Source organism: Pimephales promelas, chromosome 2 (assembly GCF_988280905.1).
Source record: "Pimephales promelas chromosome 2, fPimPro1.hap1.1, whole genome shotgun sequence".
NCBI classification, from domain to species: Eukaryota; Metazoa; Chordata; class Actinopteri; order Cypriniformes; family Leuciscidae; genus Pimephales; species Pimephales promelas.
The window spans coordinates 9,846,240-9,869,124 of NC_142770.1; the positions used below are offsets into that span (position 1 = coordinate 9,846,240).

A 22,885-nucleotide genomic window follows, 5' to 3' on the forward strand; every position below is an offset into this window, starting at 1 on the left:
CCACAGACAGCTCATTCTTCATTTCAATAAGCCACATAATCCGCTCCTCTCACATAGTGAATATTCACATATCTTATCTCCACCGTACCTGCCGTCCAAAATGCATTTGCGCATGACTGCTAAAAAGCACAAGTCCGTCTCACATCAGTTCCTGACAAAGTTGTCCCACCTTGCAAAGTGAGCCGTGTGTGCGGATGCTGTTCGGATGCAGCATGAGGTGTCTGGGGTCATTATTTATTCACTTAGATTAGCTGTGGTGAAAACAGCAGGGCCATTCTCCCACAAGCGTTCATTTATTGATGTGCAGGCACACTGCTGCATTATTCTGCCCCCCTGCCGTGGTTTATATGCCCCCCACTGTTAACCCTTTGATCCGTCTGTCTGAATGTCTGTCTCAAGGACGTTGTTGCTGGAAATAGCTTCTGTATTATAATCTAGCAATTGCATACAAACATACCTCAATTTTGTTTACATTGAGGTATGTTTACTGGCAAATTGCAACAGTTATAAAAGGTGTTGCTTTGCTTTAGTTTTTGTCTCTTGATAAAAAGTTCCCTTACATTCATTAAATATTTTGTCATGACATATAGGCCTAGAGATGAATTTAATTTGAACTAATTTGTAAGAGTAATGTAAGATCATTCTAAGGCCCCGTCCACACTACTGCGTTTTCGTTTAAAAACGGAGAATTAAAACGAATACGATCTCCATCCACACCAGCGTTTTATCGGCATATTAGAATTGATCTCCGTCCAGATTAAAACGACTGAAAACGCGGATCACGTGACCATTCACCAACACTGGGCATGCGCGTGCCGGTGTAAACAGTGGCTGACGAATCAAGGACACCCAATCACAGAGCCGAGCGTGAGCCTCTGCGTCATCATTTCTAAAGTCCTCAAGGTTCTTAAGTCCTTTTGTCCCGTCTTCACTAAAACGCCCTCCAGATATTTGAAACGCAAAACGCAGCTGAAGTGTTTCTAAACTTCTCCGTTTTAGGTCTTCGTTTTTTACGTTTTAGTCTGGACGGGAGGTGCAAACATTTCAAAAGGTCTCTGTAAGTGGTCCATGTCAAAGGAGAATGGACATTCTAATATCCTAGACTCCTTTGACTTGGACCAGAAAATAACCACCTAGCAACACCCTAGCAACCACAGAGCAACATTCTGGATATGATTTAAATTATGTTGTTTTTTTAATTGAATTTTGAAAATTTTAATTGTGGCCTTTAAAATTGTTCTCCTTTGACTTGGACCAGAAAATAAGCACCTAGCAACGCCCTAGCAACGACTTAGCAAACATTCTGGATATACATTTACTTATATTAAACTAAACTTAAGCCAATTTTTGGCTCATTTTAGTTAATAAAATCCATGCAGCTTCCATACCAACAATCATCTCTGTATTTAAAGTTCAGGCTCTGTGCTTAATCAAAGTTTTAACCTATCTGCCCTGCCCAAGCTTGACCCATTGATCTTATAGGCTGCTGAGCATGACACTATGACAGTCACCATGGCAGCCAATGTTGAGATGTCCCCCCAAAGAGTAAAGATTGAAGACCTATCGAGACCTTTTAATCAAGTTTGTTTCCTCGTCAACATCTCTTCTTTAAAAATAGAATTCTCAGGGATCCATGAAATGGTTTTATTGTCCATCTACCCAGATGTGTTTATCGCTCACTTGAATACTGTTTAGCAGGATTGTTTTGGTTGCATCGACTTGGCCTTTGTTTAAGGCCGCCCTCCAGATGCCTCAATGATCTCTAATATAAGGGCGCAGAGTCAATACCTACATTTGCAGCACAGTTGTGTCTTCAGGCTTCACTGCGGGTTTCATAATGAATCATTTATGTGGGTGAAAAGGCTGTATGAGTGTCCGATTAATCCTTGGCAATAGACAAGCCTTGAGCATTCCCTGCCTTTTTAGGACTCCAGAACTCAGAATTAGGAGATCATTATCAGTCCAAAGTGAGCTTGATTTCTATGAAGGTAACTTATCTCTTGCTCTGTTTCTGCCACAGTTATACAGGCCATGTGGTGGGGAATGGACTGCAAGCCCAAAAACAAAACCCAGAGATAAAGGTCAGAAGTGTGGATCCAAACTTGGTCAACGTGAAGGAAAAGCTAGAGCACTTTAACAAGGTAGGTCCAAAAACATCTAAGGTCAGAGCATCTATCCTGACACATTTGACCCAAACAATACGTTCTTAACCCTGACCCTCTAACCGTAAGCTCAACAAAATCTTTGTAGGACTGAAGTCTGTGCACTCGACAATTTTCACCACGATTTTGCCAAATTATCTCAAACAACTTTGAGGAATTGTACGATTTTTTTGTCGTAGGAAAAAAAAAAATCTTGAGGTTGAGCACTTGCACACGTTACAAATCTGTTGAATCGACATAAGGATTTTAAACCAACATTGTCCAGAATAGATAAACTGATCTGGGGTGCGTTTCCCGAAAGCATCGTTAGCCAACTATGGTCGCAAGTTCCGTCGTTATCACCATAGTTCAACGAGTCGGTGTTTCCCGAAACCATCGATCCAACAAACATTCGCTAACAGCATCGCAAAGTTGTGTGGTTTGAACGACAGCTCTCGACCGGTGGTTAGAGGCATCGCTTCTATAGTGCATCACATTTGGACGTAATAAATCCTTATCTTGAGTAAAATAAGCAAGCTGACATTCAGTACAACCGGTGCCTTTTATTTAGAATACATACAAATGTAATTTACGTATTTTAGTTTTTCTAAAGATACCGTGTTTGAAGTACCGTGCATACTATGTAAGAACGAGCCAAATAATGAGTCTGGTCATAAAGCAAAACAACTGAGAACAATTTTGAAATAGTCCTCAGATGACATGTCTGTAATTTATATTAAAAAAAACTAGCGTTAATTGGATCGAAAACAGTTTCATTAAAACAGGGGTCTCAAACTCAAATTAACTGGGGGCCGCTGGAGATAGAGTCTGGGTCAGGCCGGGCCGCATCAAGTATTAAAAACAAAAACAAAACATGTATTTAAGTTTTCCAAAAATGGAGCACAACTGATCCAATCTTCTCAATCTTTATTATTAACGTTTCTTCTGAACTGTTCCTCTGAATTTGAACATTCCTTTCTGTACATGATTGGTTCTTCATGAGCTGTCCTTCTGACAGGTGAAGTTAATTTTACAAACTTTCTTTGTCTTTTTCTTATACACAACATCTTTATACAACACTATTATATTGAATGTTTTTTTTTTTTCCCCGAAAGGCACATTTCCTTTTATTATACTTAGAAAAACAATTACTGCTTTTGAAATACAAATAATTCTTTCTACATATGTATATTGTCTAAGGCAAATAACTGACTTTGCACATATCAAAGCAAACTTTTATCAACCTGTTGGACCAAGTTCATTACATGAACTAGTTCAAAGTTCAGTTCACAAATTTTAAAATGAACGAGTTCAGTTCATATTTCAAAAATAAACTAGTTCATAGTTCTTTTTTTCCATATGTTGCTGCAAGCTTCTTTTTTATTATTATTGCCACAGCCCATATACAACCACAGGTAACAATCATTTTATCGACGGGCAAAGTTTGCACAGACATGTAAGATTTTCCCATCCTCACCGACCTCATAAAACCCTTTTAAATAATCTTACGACGCCTCCTCGCTCCTCGGTTCACAGCCACTAGAATGAACGAGTTCACTGTAACGTTCATCAGGCAGTAATACAGTAGGCTACGTTCAGTTCACGTTCGCCCAAAATATGAACGAGTTCATTAACTATCGTTCATTGAACGCGTTCAGACACAACACATATTACAAGCTCAAAATGATTATTCTCACATTGTTTTAGAGCAGAGGTATCCAACACGTCGCTCGCGAGCTATCAGTAGCTGTGGCCTGATTTGGTGGTGGTAGCTCACATATTTTGCGCGCTCAAGTAGGCTACGTTTCAAATGTAGGCGCGCATCAAGCGCCCAGCGCGCTCATAATTGAAGCCACACGCTCATTTTTTCCAGGCGCAGTATATTTGTACTTCGTGGTTGTCTGACAACTATTGACAACGAACCCACCGTAAGCTGTCACGAGACTATATATGGTAGCCCATAAGCGATAAAAATAATAATAATAAAAAAACGCGGCAAACGCAACGACGGGCCGCACTAACATTAAATTTTAATATCAAGTAGGGGGCCACAAAATGGGCCGCGAGTTTGAGACCTCTGCATTAAAAGTAGTTAAACTCCACCGCGTGCGAAACCGACGTGGTTGAACGACAGTGGGTTTCGGGAAACAGTCGTGACTAGCTAGTTGATTTCTCCAACCATGCATCATGGTAGTGAAGCAGTGAACTACGTCGTTCAGGTGCTTGTAATACACAATCCATGCCACGACCAATTCCCAACCTTTTTACTTTGATGCGAAAAATCTATTGGGAGCTTGATTGACAAGCTAAAATCATAAGTGTACACCTAAATTTAGAGTGAAATGCCTTTAGACGGAAGATTTGTCTGAAATTTTTGGCAGTTCTGCAGGACGACTACAAAGTTCCTACAATGACCATCGATTGAGGAACCAATGAGAGCACAGCAAGAGCTTGTTTGGGTTTTTGCTGTAATTTTGCATGTCAATGCGGATGCAATTGATAAATCAATGCTGTCAATCGTGACGTACGTTTGCTAAGATGCATATCGTATTATCATTGACCATTGATCAAGGTCCTACCATGGTCAGATCATACAATCTGGGGGGTGTGGTGATGGCGCAGTGGATAAGACACATGAGACCCGGGTTCGAATCCACTGTGAGACACCAATGTGTCCCTGAGCAAGATACTGTACTTAACCCCTAGTTGCTCCAGAGGCGTGCGACCTCTGACATATATAGCAATTGTAAGCCGTTTTGCATAAAAGCATCAGCTAAATGAATGTACAATCTGACTAGTAACAGTGGGATAAAAGACGTACAGCTTTTTGGCTTGTGTACATTCCTTTTTATAAAACATTCACTGAATGTTTGCTTTGCAAGCCAAAGAGAAGACATTAAGAACCACCAGAAGCGCTAGTTTCAAGCTTGCCCACCAAACAAAAATAGCCTTGGCCAACTCAACGCCAGCGCACATGTCAAGAGTGGTGAGACGGTGTCATTAGGCCAGGGTTTGCTCTGTGATCAGACTAGAGCAAGATCAGACCAAGAATCCCCAGCAAGAGTGTTGAAGACCTGCTTGGCATGACGACAAAGTCTGTCACTCCTGCAGCTGCTTTTGGGAGGGGACGGAGGGCGTCCATTTTGTAACATCTTTCATTGCTCCATTAAAAACAGACGTTCTGGTTCCACATTATGTCCAAACCTGACCCAGCCCTGGCCGCATTGCTTTTCTGTGAGGACTTGCGTCACTGACAGGCAAGAAAAGCTGGGAAAGTACAGTAGATTTGTGTCAGGGGTTGAAGAGAAGGTCACTTTGAACCGCTTGTGAAATTATTCCCATAGGTCATCAAGCCCAAGTGAGGTCTTGCCGAGTCTCACATGTTTTTTGCTCTCATAGTGACCTGTGGTAGTTTTTTCGTGGCTGGCTGGTATTTAATTAACTTATCCATGTAAAAACTGACAGGTAAAATACGTCATTGATGTATAACATAACCTTAAGTTGATACTCTTGCAAAAAAAAAAAAATCAGGTATTAAATGAATTGAAATGAATTCTCCTCAGGTAGTACAGAGAGTTATGCTGTGTCCGAAATTGCCCTTATTGCCTTAAATATGGCACTATTTGAAGGGACAGCCATTTGTAGTGGTGTCCGAAACCGTAGTTGACATTATCGAGGGCACTCATTCAATCCCACAATGCACTGCAATAACGAGTGTGTCCAATAACTTTCAGGCCCCGTCCACACTACTGCATTTTCGTTTAAAAACGGAGAATTAAAACGAATACGATCTCCGTCCACACCAGCGTTTTATCTGCGTATTAGAATTGATCTCCGTCCACATTAAAACGACTGAAAACGCAGATCACGTGACCATTCACCAACACTGGGCATGCGCGCGCCGGTGTAAACAGTGGTTGGCGAATCAGGGAAGGACACGTCATGACTGATAACACCCAATCATAGAGCCGAGCGTGAGCCTCTGCGTCATCGTTTGTAAACTCCTCCGTTTTGTCTCGTCCACACTAAAACGCCCTCCGGAGATTCAACTTCGTTTCTAAACTTCTCCGTTTTAGGTCTTCGTTTTTCCCGTTTTAGTGTGGACGGGAGGTGCAAACGTAGCAAAAGGTCTCCGTTTTTAAACGAAAACGCAGTAGTGTGGACGGGGCCTCAGACACAGCCATAGAAATTTACCTGAATTCGATTTAATGACATTTTAAGGTAACTCTATCGCCCCCTTGAGTACACAGCAATAATGACTTCATAATGAGTTTTTAAATCAGCGTTTTGTCTCGTTTTCAAGTAAAAAAAATTTAAATCTCGAAAAAATCTAAATTTACATTTACTGAATAAGACATTAAAACTTGTTTTCATAGATTGTCTTGAATTACAGCTGTGTTTTGTCTTCCTTAAAATAAGTGAAATCTTTCATTGCAATCTTAAAGGGATACTCCACTTTTTTTTTGGAAATAGGCTCATTTTACAACTCCCCTAGAGTTAAAGTGTTGAGTTTTTACCGTTTTCAAATCCATTCAGTCGATTTTCTTATATTTAGAAGAATATCAGTAACCAGACAGTTTCTGGTCTCATTGACTTCCATAGTATATACTATTTTTTTCCTACTATGGAAGTCAATGAGACCAGAAACTCTTTGGATACTGATATTCTACTAAATATCAGAAAATTGGCTGAATGGATTCGAAAACGGTAAAACCCAAATGTTTAACCCTGAGGGAGTTGTAAAATGAGCCTATTTCTAAAAAAAGTGTTAATATTTTAAGAAGTATCCCTATTAGGTAAATTATTCTTGTTTTAAAGTTATTTGGATATTTCAACTGGATTTTTTGCAGTGTACTCTGAGGTTGTTAGCACTTACAGATCGTTTTCAGAAGTCTTTGTTTCATATGTATTATTGGCCCCATTTAAAGTGTCCTGAAAAAAACAAGTGACACCGAATACTACAAAAAGTGTCACAGGGTATCATGGCAACCTGCCATCTTGCGTGTCACTTTATGCATTTAGAGGTGTGTGAGATCTTCAAGTAAAAACCAGAACCTTAGTCCCAGTCTATCTCTGATCAACGCTTATTGAGAAATGAATATTGCAAAGGCATGTCCCAAGAGTGAGCCATCTTGCGCTACAGGGAAGATTTATGCGCCTCATGGTTGAGTTTACATCAAAGGTCGTCATTATTTTTTTCTCTGAATTTTCTGTGAGTCCTTTAGCTCTGAGCGGACAGTATGATATAACACTCTTTTGCATAAAGCTAAGTAATTTATGAGCCCTTCCCGCAAAAATGGCGAATGAAGAAAACCCCAGGCATGACTTACGCAGCTGTATGAGCCGAGATGTGTCACAGAGGGATGCTAATAAGTATGAATGCTTTCATAACCCGCTATCTAATGTAAACATACATCAACACGCAAACACGTACAGTATAAGGCATGCAAGTGGATGTGTGAGTCATATTTCAGTGTGATTCGAAGTGTTCGGTAAAGTTATGGATAATTGACCGTTAGTCTTTTCAAACTTGCATGATGTAATTTTTTCAATGAAGGATCTTTTTTATAGCATAAAAAATGTCAAGTGTTAGTATAGACCAAAAACCAGCCTGAAGCACCATAAGGCCATGTGTCCACGAAAGCATTTTTTTTTCCAAGGCAAGCGTATTTTTACAATTTTTTTAAAACGTCAGCACCTTGACGAGGCGTTGAGCGTCTATTTCATGCTGAGTGTTCTGAATTTTTTTCTGGTCTCCAAGAGTTGAATAATATTCAATTTTGGGTAAAATGCATCGCTTAACACTGTCGCTGTTTATCCAGCCGTCCAATCACAGTGGAGGAGGGGCGGGACAAATACAACACCGACCAATCGTAATTTTCTGCTTTTACTACAATAACAAACGACAATAATCACATTTTTTTATCCAAAACTAGTGCCAGAGCAAATGCGTTATATTGTGTCGATATTTTTATATTCAGAAACATACTATTCGTGAAATCAGATACTAGTAACTAGCGTATTCAACCTAGCATGTTGCCTTTGGTTACGACAAATTTAGAATGGCGTTTTAGTGTCAATGATGTCAAACTTTGAACAATGCATCTGTAAATACAACTTAAATTTTGGAAAGAATTGCATTAAAACTTCAGAATTTCGCCTTTTATGATACACGTAAAAATAAACATGGTTGGTTATTTTTGTTTAAACTAAAAAAAGTCCTAAAATTGAAATTGTAATTTCAAACTTTATACAAATAACAGTTATATTTTCGAAGTAAATCTGAAGGCGTTTAGTTAGTTAGTTAGGCAATATTTCTCATTTTCTTTTAATTTGAAGTCCTAAAATTAATAAAACTAAAAATGACATTGAAAAATTAAAGGTAAATAGAAATATTTGAAAGAAAACCACATGTAATAGAGTAATACATAAAATAATAATTAAACAAAAACACATTAAATAACTTAAACTAAAATTAAAACTGGAAATATAAAAAAGCAAAGTAAATAATATAAAGAAGTATAGCCTAGATAAATAATGCTAAAATAACACAGAACAACAGCTTATCTTTATTTTTTTTATTTTTTTTACTTTCTTCTCAAAAGTGTTTGAGATGTGTCTTCTTATATGTAGATGAGTTATTGGCCTGTTTATCTGACCCCTGCCAAACACGCCTCGGTATCGCTTTCCTTTGACCATTAGAGGTGTATCTCCGTCCAATTGATGGAGCCTGTTGTCAAGGAGACGCGGTTTGACAAAAAAAGACCCCCAAAGCATCCTATCGATCCGTTGACATGACTGGGGGCCTTGAAACTGCAACGGATATAGTAAGGAATTTGTTTCCTGTATTACTCTGAATTATGCAGAAAATCCGGCTGTAGAAACACAATCCTTTTAGAGACTGACCATGGAGAGCTCTGAATATTAAAGGGATAGTTCAGCCAAAATTCTGTCATCATTTACTCACCCTTAAGTTGTTCCAAACCTGTATGAATTTCTTTATTCTGTTGAAGAACGTTAACAGTGTTTGGACCCCATTGACTTCCATATTATTATTATTTTTTTTATATATATATATACTATGGAAGTCAGTGGGGTACAAACACTTAACGTTCTTCAAAATATCTTCTTTTGTGTTCAATAGGTTTGGAACAACTTGAGGGTGAGTAAATGATGACAGAATTTTCATTTTGGGGTTTACAATCCCTTTAAATGTTGTATATTTTAAACGTTCGGTTCTCTGTAACAAAGAAATGTAATTTCGTATCAAAGGTTTCAATCTATTGGGTCACTTTTTCTCTGAGATAGATGTCCTCACTCCTTAGGATCCTAAAACAGATATTTTTATCCAATCAGAAACACTTTGTTTGCTGACAGAACTATAGAGGGCAGAGTTTAAGACAGTGAAAATGTGGAACACACACACTTTTACAATTCAATCAGAAAAATGTCACAAAACAGATGCAAAAAAGGTTGAAAATGTCATTTTTAACCTTGATTTCTTTATCTATCTACAGTAGATAGATAAAGTCACTGAAGTATTTCAATGCAAACAAGTCAATTTAATACCAATATGCTCATGACTCCGCTTGGAGGGCGAGAGGTCTTTCTTTAATTGTTTATTCTCTTATCACAAACAAAACAATTACAATTTAACATGCAGCTAAATTGAATAATGAACCAGGCAAGGCAAAAAAAAAAAAAAGAAAGCACTAATTAGTATGTTGCTGTTTTATCTCAGTAGAAGGGGGTGGACGCGCTGGGAAAGGACAGTCTGTTCGCCCTGTTGTTGCCATGGTGTTCGCCTGACGCGGGGTATAATTCATTATACGGCAGTTAATTAACAGTCCCCTGGGGAACGATTTCCACAAAGTCACTGTGGAATTTAATTGTGTTGGGTTCCTCCATCAGGGAGAAACATAATGCAAGGAAATTTAATTCAAAGTGTGCTGCTTGAATGTTGTACAATATACAGTACAATCAAAGAAATCTGAAATATTCACTGTTCAACTTTATACTAAGGATGTTTTTATCCTAACCAGTCATAACAACAAAAGTTATTTGTTTATTTGTTTCTTTGTTTGTTTACCAGATAGATTTTGGGCCTAGTTTTTTTTAAATGGTTAAGTATTATATCTTTTTTTTTTAATTCAATTTAAATTAAAAGTTAATAAAATATTAAATAATAGACTGCTATTTCTCCTCCTTTATGTGTACAGATGTTAAGTAATGACTCAATATAGCTTTTACTAGCCAAGACTCTTCTTTGTGTGTACAGATGTGACGTAACGACTCAATATAGCTTATACTAGCCGAGACTCTTCTTTATGTGTACAGATGTGACGTAATGACTCAATATAGCTTTTACTAGCCAAGACTCTTCTTTGTGTGTACAGATGTGACGTAACGACTCAATATAGCTTATACTAGCCGAGACTCTTCTTTATGTGTACAGATGTGACGTAATGACTCAATATAGCGTATAATAGCCGAGACTCTTCTTTATGTGTACAGATGTGACGTAATGACTCAATATAGCTTATACTAGCCGAGACTCTTCTTTATGTGTACAGATGTGACGTAATGACTCAATATAGCGTATAATAGCCGAGACTCTTCTTTATGTGTACAGATGTGACGTAATGACTCAATATAGCTTATACTAGCCGAGACTCTTCTTTATGTGCACAGATGTGACGTAATGACTCAATATAGCTTATACGAGCCGAGACTCTTCTTTACAGTATGTGTACAGATGTGACGTAACGACTCAATATAGCTTATACTAGCCGAGACTCTTCTTTATGTGTACAGATGTGACGTAACGACTCAATATAGCGTATAATAGCCGAGACTCTTCCTTATGTGTACAGATGTGACGTAACGACTCAATATAGCTTATACTAGCCGAGACTCTTCTTTATGTGTACAGATGTGACGTAACGACTCAATATAGCGTATACTAGCCGAGACTCTTCTTTATGTGTACAGATGTGACGTAACGACTCAATATAGCTTATACTAGCCGAGACTCTTCTTTATGAGTACAGATGTGACGTAATGACTCAATATAGCTTATACTAGCCGAGACTCTTCTTTATGTGTACAGATGTGACGTAATGACTCAATATAGCTTATACTAGCCGAGACTCTTCTTTATGTGTACAGATGTGACGTAACGACTCAATATAGCTTATACTAGCCGAGACTCTTCTTTATGAGTACAGATGTGACGTAATGACTCAATATAGCTTATACTAGCCGAGACTCTTCTTTATGTGTACAGATGTGACGTAATGACTCAATATAGCTTAGACTAGCCGAGACTCTTCTTTATGTGTACAGATGTGACGTAATGACTCAATATAGCTTATACGAGCCGAGACTCTTCTTTACAGTATGTGTACAGATGTGACGTAACGACTCAATATAGCTTATACTAGCCGAGACTCTTCTTTATGTGTACAGATGTGACGTAACGACTCAATATAGCTTATGCTAGCCGAGACTCTTCTTAATGTGTACAAATGTGACGTAATGACTCAATATAGCTTATACTAGCCGAGACTCTTCTTTATGTGTACAAATGTGACGTAATGACTCAATATAGCTTATGCTAGCCGAGACTCTTCTTTATGTGTACAGATGTGATGTAACGACTCAATATAGCTTATACTAGCCGAGACTCTTCTTTATGTGTACAGATGTGACGTAACGACTCAATTTAGCGTATAATAGCCGAGACTCTTCTTTATGTGTACAGATGTGACGTAATGACTCAATATAGCTTATACTAGCCGAGACTCTTCTTTATGTGTACAGATGTGACGTAACGACTCAATATAGCTTATACTAGCCGAGACTCTTCTTTATGTGTACAGATGTGACGTAACGACTCAATTTAGCGTATAATAGCCGAGACTCTTCTTTATGTGTACAGATGTGACGTAATGACTCAATATAGCGTGTAGTAGCCGAGACTCTTCTTTATGTGTACAGATGTGACGTAATGACTCAATATAGCTTATACTAGCCGAGACTCTTCTTTATGTGTACAGATGTGACGTAATGACTCAATATAGCTTATGCTAGCCGAGACTCTTCTTAATGTGTACAAATGTGACGTAATGACTCAATATAGCTTATACTAGCCGAGACTCTTCTTTATGTGTACAAATGTGACGTAATGACTCAATATAGCTTATGCTAGCTGAGACTCTTCTTTATGTGCACAGATGTGACGTAACGACTCAATTTAGCGTATAATAGCCGAGACTCTTCTTTATGTGTACAGATGTGACGTAATGACTCAATATAGCTTATACTAGCCGAGACTCTTCTTTATGTGTACAGATGTGACGTAACGACTCAATTTAGCGTATAATAGCCGAGACTCTTCTTTATGTGTACAGATGTGACGTAATGACTCAATATAGCTTATACTAGCCGAGACTCTTCTTTATGTGTACAGATGTGACGTAACGACTCAATATAGCTTATACTAGCCGAGACTCTTCTTTATGTGTACAGATGTGACGTAACGACTCAATTTAGCGTATACTAGCCGAGACTCTTCTTTATGTGTACAGATGTGACGTAATGACTCAATATAGCGTGTAGTAGCCGAGACTCTTCTTTATGTGTACAGATGTGACGTAATGACTCAATATAGCTTATACTAGCCGAGACTCTTCTTTATGTGTACAGATGTGACGTAACGACTCAATATAGCTTATACTAGCCGAGACTCTTCTTTATGTGTACAGATGTGACGTAACGACTCAATATAGCGTGTAGTAGCCGAGACTCTTCTTTATGTGTACAGATGTGACGTAATGACTCAATATAGCTTATACTAGCCGAGACTCTTCTTTGTGTAGAGATGTGACGTAATGACGCAAAGACATGCTCAAATCTCCCATGGAAATCCACCAGTACCACTAGAATTAAAAACATTCTTACGAGCTTACCATTTTGAATCGAGCTACAGCAAGCAGATAGCGTTGAACACTGGCTGGTTATGTATTTTCTTAAATATGCTACAAAAAGCTACAAACTGCAGCTTTAATAGACAAAATAGTAGAGAATTTTAATGTTTGCCATTTATCAGTTTTCAGCCATTACATAAAAATCATTATCGGTTTCAGCAAGAAGATTTTTTTGGGGTCGCTTATTTTCTGCTTTTGTCACCCTTGTTAGCCACACCCACAGTAAAATCTCATTGGTCCAAAGTCTTGCTCTACTGAATATTAAATATCGGTTTATGTTCCGATTGGCTGTGATTCTGTCCTTGGTTCTACGAAGTTGTTTTGCACTTCTCTGTGTTAAAAACAAATTAGAAAGTGTGACAAAATATGAAAGCAGAAACAACAGGGAGCCAGAAAATAACCGAGTTAAGATGTTGTGAATTATGCACTACTGCGATTCCCAGAGCTGTTTTTCTAAATAGTTCTGAAATGCCTCGCAACCGCACGTGTTTAATATTCTCTCGCTGTGAAAATGGAATTTGCACTTGAGTGAATCCATGTTTAGAGCAATGGAATTCTGCTGTTATGAGCCTTGACTTCTTGCCTGGAAGCCTTTGTTGGAACACATGGGGCTATTTGGACGTGATGGGTGATCTCGACTCACTTACTCGCTTCAGAGGGAGTCATTTCAGGAAAATTCCACTATTACAGCTTGTGAATTTGAGAACAGAGCTGCTGTAGTTGTTATGTGCACCAACTGGAGCTTGGGTCAGGTTGGACATTCCCTAGAAAGAACTAATATATATATATATATATTTATTTATATATATCCCTGCTTAAAGGGATAGTTCACTTTGAAATAAATTTTTGATGTTTTAGCTTACCTCAAGGGCATCCAAGATGTAGGTGTCTTTGTTTCCACAGTATTTTCAATTTTGATATTTTTAGGTCAAACCGTTCTTGTCTGTCAGTCATATAATGGAGGTTTATGGTCACCACCTCAAAGAGCATGCACAGAGTAGTCCAAATTAAACATGATTTAATGACTCGTAAATGTAAGTACACATTAATGGCCTAAGACACGAAACGAGCGGTTTGTGTGAGAAAACTAACAGTATTTATATCGTTTTTACCTCTTATAACCACAGCCACATCCACGTGATCTGATACCGCAGGCGCTTCTGTCTGCGCAAACACTGGAAAGCGCCGGAAGTGATTTCTCGCGCGGTTGCGGAAAAAATTCAACATTGTCTGTTGATATCAAAATCGTCTTCCATTGCGATTTCCTGTATATCTAAATATTTTTAGATCTTCACAGTGAAAGGTTACGCTTCCGAAATCTCTGTTTAAACAATGAGTGACGTACACGTGCGAGAGATCACTTCCAGCGCTTTACGGCGCTTGCGCAGACCGATCACTTGGACGTGACTGTGATTACAAGAGGTAAAAACGATATAAATACTGTTCATTTTCTCACACAAACTGCTCATTAAATCATGTTTAATTTGGACTACTCTGTGCATGCTCTTTGAGGTGGTGACCATAAACCTCCATTATATGACTGATAGACAAGAACGGTTTGACCTAAAAATATCAAAATTGAAAATACTGCGGAAACAAAGACACCTTCATCTTGGATGCCCTTGAGATAAGCTAAAACATACCAAAAATTAATTTCAAAGTGAACTATCCCTTTAATATTTTTCTGTAACCACCTGTGAAACTTTTTTTCAGTGTTTCTTTTATAAATAAAAAGGTGTTGTGGTTATAAGACTCTCATAAGAATGCGTGTCTGATGCCAGAGTGTGATTTATGTTTTGTCACAGGAGATGTGGAGTGAGATGGGTTTAGGAACAGATGGTGATGAGGATGTCGAGACAAGCGGCGGCGACATGGCAGAAGGCAGCGGCGAGTGCGATGATGAAGACGGCTGTCAAGGATCGGGCCGGGGTGACGAGACAGGTGAGTTTGCTCGTCCTCTGTATCTGCGGCTCAAAGCCAACTGTCTCTCTGCATTTACTTGATCTACAGGTCCCAGGAGAGGACGTCCTTCCCACGTTGCTAAGAAACCCACAGCCATTTACCGTCTTGTGTTTGTTTTTAGGAGGTCGGGCTCTTCTCATTATGTACAGTGCCCATCACAACAGGGTTATTACAGCATAAATCAAAGCAAAACTGAATTAAATTTGTTAAAAACAAACAAACAACATTTTCCCAGTGTGGTGAGAAAAAGAAACTAGTTTTTTCTTCTTTTTAACATAAAACAAAACAAAACTGAATTAAGTTAAGCAATATTTTTTTTTTTGCATGCACAAAATAAACCATTGAGGTAATTTTAAGTTTATTTATTGGTTTCATTTTATATCATATTTTATCACTGAAAACAAATGTTTTATAACAAATGATGTATGTACTTTAATGGAACAGTATTGTTCTTAGCTCTGTGCTCTACTTAGTACGCTGGATGCACTCAGGGTTTGGACTAAATAATGGATTTCACCTTATAATAGATGAATTGAATTGTGTGTAGGGAGTTATTGCACTATTTTTCAAGGAACGCCTGCTGTTCTTTCCCTCTGTTGCTCAGAGTCCAGCCTCGGTTTCTACTTCTATGAGGTCATGCATCTTTGTCCATTGCTCTCGGAAACATTTCCAAATAGCATCCATGCTTTAAACATTTTCTGGCTTTGTATTTGTTGAGTCAGCACTGATTGATTTGGCTGAGACTGTGCTTTTGGGATATTATCCCGTAAAATCATCCTCAGTTTTTAATTAAATGCATCTCTTCAATACATGGGCCCTTTTGACGTTTACAATATTTTCCTCTGTTTTGTATGAATGTTATATACATGCTTTGTATTTATATGTTATTTATTTATTTATAACTAAATAATTATTGATTGGTTTAATAAATAAGTAATAATTTATTAATAAACAGAATGTATTTAATTATTTAAACACATATCTATTTATAAATATATAAATACATACAACTATTTATTTATATTTTACCCAATAAATGTGTACTTTTGCCTTTTGGATTTTTAGAAAATATGGTAGCGTTAATATTCCCCTGTTATATTTGTATGTTACGTATTTATATGCAATTTATTTCTTTATAAAAATATTTGTTTGTAAATTATTATTACAATTTAATTAAAGAATAAAAATAAACGTATTTATACAATTATAAATACAATTATTTATTGTTTGATATATTTATTTATATTGTTTCATACATTTATATATATGAAAATAAAATAGTTTAATTTCCAATAGTGTAACATCTCAAATTATATAATGTGTTTAAATCAATAAATAAAATAATAAACAATAAAAATTGAAAGCATTTTATGTATCCTAAATACAATTTTCACATTTTATTGACATAATTTGACGAAATTACAGCTTGATTGGAAATGACTTTGTTTTAGGATTTAATTAAGCATTTGATTTTGATAGTTTTTTGATAGTTAAGATTTTAGATTTATTTAAATTGTACAGTTTTATGATATCATTATTACTAAGTGTTTTATTTGTTCATTTTTTTTGTATTTACTCATGAGGCCTACATTTGAGAAACCATGGTTTGGATTATCATAGTTTTCAAAATGCAATTATATTTTTAGGATGGATTTTCATAGTTTAAAATTGTAAGTCTGGGTAAATCCGTAAAGTCTATATATAATTTTTTTTTTTTGTACCAAGTTATAAAAGTTGGTTTAGTTGAAGAAAGAACGATTACTAAATTCTTAAACCCACTAAAACCCACCTTGATCATCTTTCGATTTCGTGTCAAAATGAATAACTGATCCAACAAATGTCTTTCTCCTGTTACCCGATTTGGACAGTTTTTTTAACAAGAAGCTGTCGAGAACGAATTACAGTTGGTGACAAATTAACAAAAGTTACTGTTACACTTTTACCTAGGTATCCTCACTTTTAGTGATTTTTAATCTATTTTTATTTTCTCAAAACCCAATGGAATGAATTCTTGGCCGTTTTAATTCCCTCAAATCCCTTGAGTTGTTGAAAATACGGATTGCTGAATGACAGCCCGTCTCATCCGGGGTCATGGAGGTATAGTTTCCCCTACAGCGACCACAGAGCTGGTCATAATCAATCAATTATTCATTTCGCAGGAAACGGTTCATTAACGGAGACCAGAGCGGTATGATACCCACCGCTCTGTCTCTCTCGTCTTTCTCTTCATGCTTGGTGACTCTGTCCAATGATGCTGAGATAAGCACACAGACAAGGCTTGCAATTTGCATTGTTTGTTTTCGTGGAGCGTACCTCGACGTAATTGACCGTGACTATGACACACACAAATAAGCATTGCTGCAGTTCGGCTCGGCCTTGGATGGATGGAGACCAAAGTCGAGGTCTGTTTTCTGGTGTGTTTCCGAACATGTGAAATGGACCTCCTCTGAGGTCCATAAAATTACTCATTGATCGTTTCCTGCTGAACCTCAAAGATTCAGATCTGACACGTTTGCAGTCTCTGTCTGCGTCAATAATGCTAATAAAGTCTGTTTTCTAGAGCCGTTTGCCTGGTTACACACCCAATTATTGTTTTTTGAACCAGTGGCACTTTAAATCAGTATGATTGAAAACAGTCTAACAATATTTTAGACATACACACACATATATATATATATATAATTTATTCTTTAAATTATAATTTATTAGATGTAATTTTATTATGTAATATTGATTTTAAAAATGGTTTTAGATGGAGTATAGAATGTAACACTATAGGACACACCACAATGCCATGGCTTCAAATGCCCTTTTGCTATAAGTTTATCTGTTTTCTTGTTTATTTATTCCACTTTTGTCCCAGTTTTGCCCTTTTTTGTCCGTCATTAGACCTCTGACTCTGCAGTGCGCGTGGGGAATGTGGTATTTAAAATGTAACTCTATCCAGCTGTTTATGGAACCAGAGTCTGATAAGCACTTGCTGAGGCTGTAACCTCCAGCCAAATGAATGAAATGAAATCTCACAACACCACCAATGTGTGTGTGTGTGTGTTTACTGTTTGTGTCCCCACATCTGCAGTGTGTGAGTTCACAGTTTGAATTACCTGATAGCCAGAATGTGAAAAACAGGGCCACTAAAATTAAGGAAGCTACTTTGAAACTCAATCTACAAAGTATTTCTTTGTTTGTTTGTTCTTGCATCTCAAACAGTGGTGCTCAGAATGCCCACATATATTATGTGACAAGCCATACTAAATGTACTAAAATATATACAGCATTCATATTTTGCACGTGATGTCACAAGTACTTGCTGGCGGGCAAGAACGCTATTTTCCAGCAATGAAACCCAGTAAACTAGTCAAGGATCTTGCCAGGACGTCGCCAGTTTTTATACAAAAGTTGGTGTTTCGAGGTGTAAATGACACGCCAGATAGTTGTTGTGCGATTGGTTGCACTAAACAGATGAGACAAGCAAACTTTCACAGTATAACCAGCCCGTTCTCAACCCAAGGTGTCATCTAACTGACTCTTTTGACCATGGGTCAACATCCGACGCACATGGCACCCTTTAGCGTCAATTTGAGACTCGCCTCCTAGTGGTCTAATCCTAACCCTACCCCAGACCTAAACCTACATAACTGACGCTAAAGGTTGCCATGTGCGTCGGATTTAGACGCATGGTCAAAAGTGTTAGTTAGATGACGCCCTAGGATGAGCGTCATCTAACTGGCGCTAAAGGTTGCCATGTGCGTCGGATTTAGACGCATGGTCAAAAGTGTTAGTTAGATGACGCCCTAGGATGAGCGTCATCTAACTGACGCTAAAGGTTGCCATGTGCATCGGATTTAGACGTATGGTCAAAAGCCCCATTTAAATAACGTTCTAGGATGAGCGACATTTAACGGTTGCCATGTGTGTCGGATTTAGACGCATGGTCAAAAGCGTCAGTTAGATGACGCCAGGGACGTGCACAGACATTTTGAGGGGCAGGGGCTCAAGTGAAAAAAAGGGCACTTCTCATAATTTTTTTTAAAATTTATTTTACTTTTTTTAAACAAAAAAGTATATATATTAACCCAACGCTACTATTTTTTAAAAAAAATATTTAAAAAGTTAATTAATTTTATCTTCTTCAAACTCATACAATTGTTTAATTTTCGAAAGATGTCTACAAAATAATCAGTTCACACAGAAATCATGGTCTCCTTAGTATTCATAGGTTTATAGAGCAGCAAAGGAAACCATGCCACAGTGTGTAAAATCAAATCAAGTACATATTTGATACACCTGATGGTGACATGTGACATCTCCCTCACATTTGAGGGAGAACTGTATCATCATCAAATAAAACCTTCAAAATCCACATTGAGTTTGTTTCTGTTTGCATTGTCTGTAGATTTCTTCTAAATTCACCAATTTAGATTTCTAAACTTCAGGGGAAAGACTCTTGATGTAGCTATAAGTCATTTACTTTAATAATAAGAATTTTAGGCCATACAAATTCATAAAAACGTCCGGATTTTACATACAAGGCCATAAATTACATTAAGCCACGTCTTAAATTGATATGCTCATTCATTCATTATCACTATACAATTTTTCGCGATTAAACGATATCAAGTTCGAGTCAAAATTGTCAATACTCGATATCAATATAGAGTTCGATAAACGTTCCATAATGTTTATGTGGCAAAAGCACAATGAAACTCATTTGAAGCGCGCGACTGTTTATCCGCTCGGCTCAAAGTCCAAACGGCAGCGCAAGCTCACTAGAGGTGACGCGTTTACTCTGATCGGCGCTTCAGAACTCCTGACCTGATATTTAGATACAGGGATGACAGGGAAACAAATAGTAAATAGTAATATGTATTTTCTTAAAAAAATTAAATAAAAAAGGGCACTTTCTCTCCAGGAATAAAAAGGGCAGGTGCTCAAGCCCCCTATGATGTCTATGTGTGCACGTGCCTGAATGACGCCCTGGGTGAGCAACATCTTACTGACGCTAAAGGTTGCCATGTGCGTCGGATTTAGACGCATGGTCAAAAGAGTCAGTTTGATGACGCCCTAGGATGAGCGTCATCTAACTGACGCTAAAGGTTGCCATGTGCGTCGGATTTAGACGTATGGTCAAAAGAGTCAGTTTGATGACGCCCTAGGATGAGCGTCATCTAACTGACGCTAAAGGTTGCCATGTGCGTCGGATTTAGACGTATGGTCAAAAGAGTCAGTTTGATGACGCCCTAGGATGAGCGTCATCTAACTGACGCTAAAGGTTGCCATGTGCGTCGGATTTAGACGCATGGTCAAAAGCGTCATTTTAATAACGTCCTAGGATGACCGTCATCTAACTGACGCTAAAGGTTGCCATGTGTGTCGGATTTAGAGGCATGGTCAAAAGCGTCATTTTAATAACGTCCTAGGATGACCGTCATCTAACTGACGCTAAAGGTTGCCATGTGTGTCGGATTTAGACGCATGGTCAAAAGCGGCAAAATTAGAGTGCGGCAAAATTCATTGAAAAATTAATGACTTCTGGGCATTTTGACGCTCTCGCCGGTGGCGGTGTAAACGCAGCTGTCGTATTTTGCTAACAACAACAAAAGTGTGTGATAGGTTGTTTTGAGGTTTGTGATATCTATGGTTTTCAATGAAAATAGTAGAGCTAGATTATTTATGGAGAAAGTATTACTGCTCGATAATCTAAAAAAAAAACCTTGTCTGCTTGACAAAATTTTAACTACCTTCACCTTGGAGTTAATCCTAGTCTATAGTTATGAAGCTAGCTCGCTAACAGACTTAATAGCTCCTAGAAAGACCTGGAACTACAGGACTCTACAGTGAGTTGAAAATAACCATTTGTTGCCCGTCAGCCATCCATGGCAGTCACGTGACTGCAAAGTATTGGTAATAATCAGTAATCTGTAATAATCAAATTAGCAAGAATTGCGCAAATACTGTGGATAATGTAATGTAGCCTTGCCCGAGTAGTCAGTGTCGATCCGCTCAATGTTAATGACTTCAAACGTTCACGAGTAGTTGAAAAATGTCTCGCAGTTCGTTTGAGTTTAATAGGAGACCAAATATTCACTATAGTGTTCAAATCTGAACTCTAACCAGGCCAAAACATGGACTTGTTCTCAAGACACTTAATGATTGTCTTTACAATTCGGGCAAGAGCATTGTCTTGTTGAACAATACCATCTGATCATTCCTCAGGTAACAACTTTTCATATGTGGGTCCAAACTATCCTGTAATATTCTCCTGTACTCCAAAGCATTAAATGACTTTTCTCAGTGAAGTAGCTCATCAATACCAGCAGCTAAAAAGGCTCCTCAGAGCATCACCATGCAACTCCACAACTTCACATATTCTGACAAGTTTGTTTGTCTGAGATGGCTTTTTAAGTAGTGCGTTTGTTTAATTTTGCAAATTTCCTGACCAATAATTTGTGGTTAAGACAATTAAAAGCTTAGTGTTGAACCATTATATGGACCTCAGAAGAGGTGCATGCTAAAAATGTCTTTTCTGTCGCATGTTCGGAAGCACACCAGAAAACAGACCTCGAATTTGGGCTCCATCCATCCGAGGCCAAGCCGAACTGCAGCAATGCTTATTTACCCTTTTTATATTTTAATGCATAGACCACAGTACTTTGGCAATGCGGGATCACTTGTGTAGGGTTAAAATTTTAGGACAAAAACCGAAAGGTTGCATCTTCACCTTTGCGCCCTTGAGAAAAACACAACCCCAGGTTTCTCCAGTGGGACTGTCCTTGTAATAAGTCTACTGTATGGTTGCTTAACAGGCCGAGTCGTGTGGCAATAAAAGAGTCAAAGCCAAAATGAAGGACTCTGATTGTTCTGGTCACTCGACCGTCCTCCATTCTCTCCAGCTTTGCTTTGATTAATTAAGTGACATCTACACCGACCGTCGCTATTGAATCACTGTTGTTGAGATTGAGCGAAGGCTCATTATTCAATCTGCCAACTCAAGATCTCCGTGAAGAAGATCACTCCAGCTTAATATATCAATTAATGCTGTTAATGTGCAAGGATAAATTACAAAAGAGAGTGTGTGTTTGCTTTCTGTGGCGGTCTGGGTTAGAGTTACATTTAAGTGGGTGTGTGTTGGGTCTGCTGCCACAATCATCTCTTGGGAATCGTGGCTTGGGTAATGAAGGACTCATTACTGATTCAAGGACCGCGAGAGATACCTTTACACCCCCAACCTCAAGACTCTAGTGAAGGTCAAACAATACCAGAGTGTGTGTGTGACCCGAATTTGTCTTTTATGCAAATGATCTTCACTTTTAGCACAACAACGTGTGATTCTTATTTTAATTACTTATTACGAGTGAAAAAAGAGGTTTGAGCTGAAAAAAATGTGGATGGGATTTGATCTATTAGGAATTTATTGGGTCATGAAAAGTCAATGTTAAATGCCGGATTTGCCGATTTTCAAATCGTTGAACTCGCCGACAGGTCGGGGTGTTATCGCGTGCAAATCGCACAATCTGTTATAAAAGAGCCAACAACGCATCAAAGACACTCGCAGACGCCTCGCAAACGCCTCGCAGAGCCTAGAAAAAAATATCTAGCATGCTAGATATCCAGAGCTGTCGCACGACTCAACCTCGGTGATGTCATGAGCTACAGCCAATCAGAGCAAGGAATTGGTTGAGGTCACCGGGTAAATCTTATATTTTCTTTTTTTTTGCATTTTTTTTTTTCAGAGCAAATCATCGCGCAAATAGTTTGCAGCTCTAGTCTCTGTCTGACGTCCATTTTCGCGTG

At 38.0% G+C, this 22,885-nt stretch overlaps 1 protein-coding gene and 1 long non-coding RNA gene across 2 annotated transcripts in view; one reads left to right on the forward strand and one right to left on the reverse strand.

Annotated features, from left to right (window-relative positions):
• gpc5b (glypican 5b) overlaps nt 1-22,885 on the forward strand; it is a 50,165-nt gene that overhangs the window by 18,332 nt on the left and 8,948 nt on the right. The window contains exons 7-8 of the mRNA XM_039682559.2: nt 2,021-2,141; nt 14,935-15,070. Coding sequence (XP_039538493.2) covers nt 2,021-2,141; nt 14,935-15,070 — 257 coding nt within the window. The remainder of the gene's footprint in view (nt 1-2,020; nt 2,142-14,934; nt 15,071-22,885) is intronic.
• The window catches only part of LOC120486496 (uncharacterized), a 49,066-nt gene that overhangs the window by 6,158 nt on the left and 20,023 nt on the right, over nt 1-22,885 (reverse strand). The window lies entirely within an intron of this gene.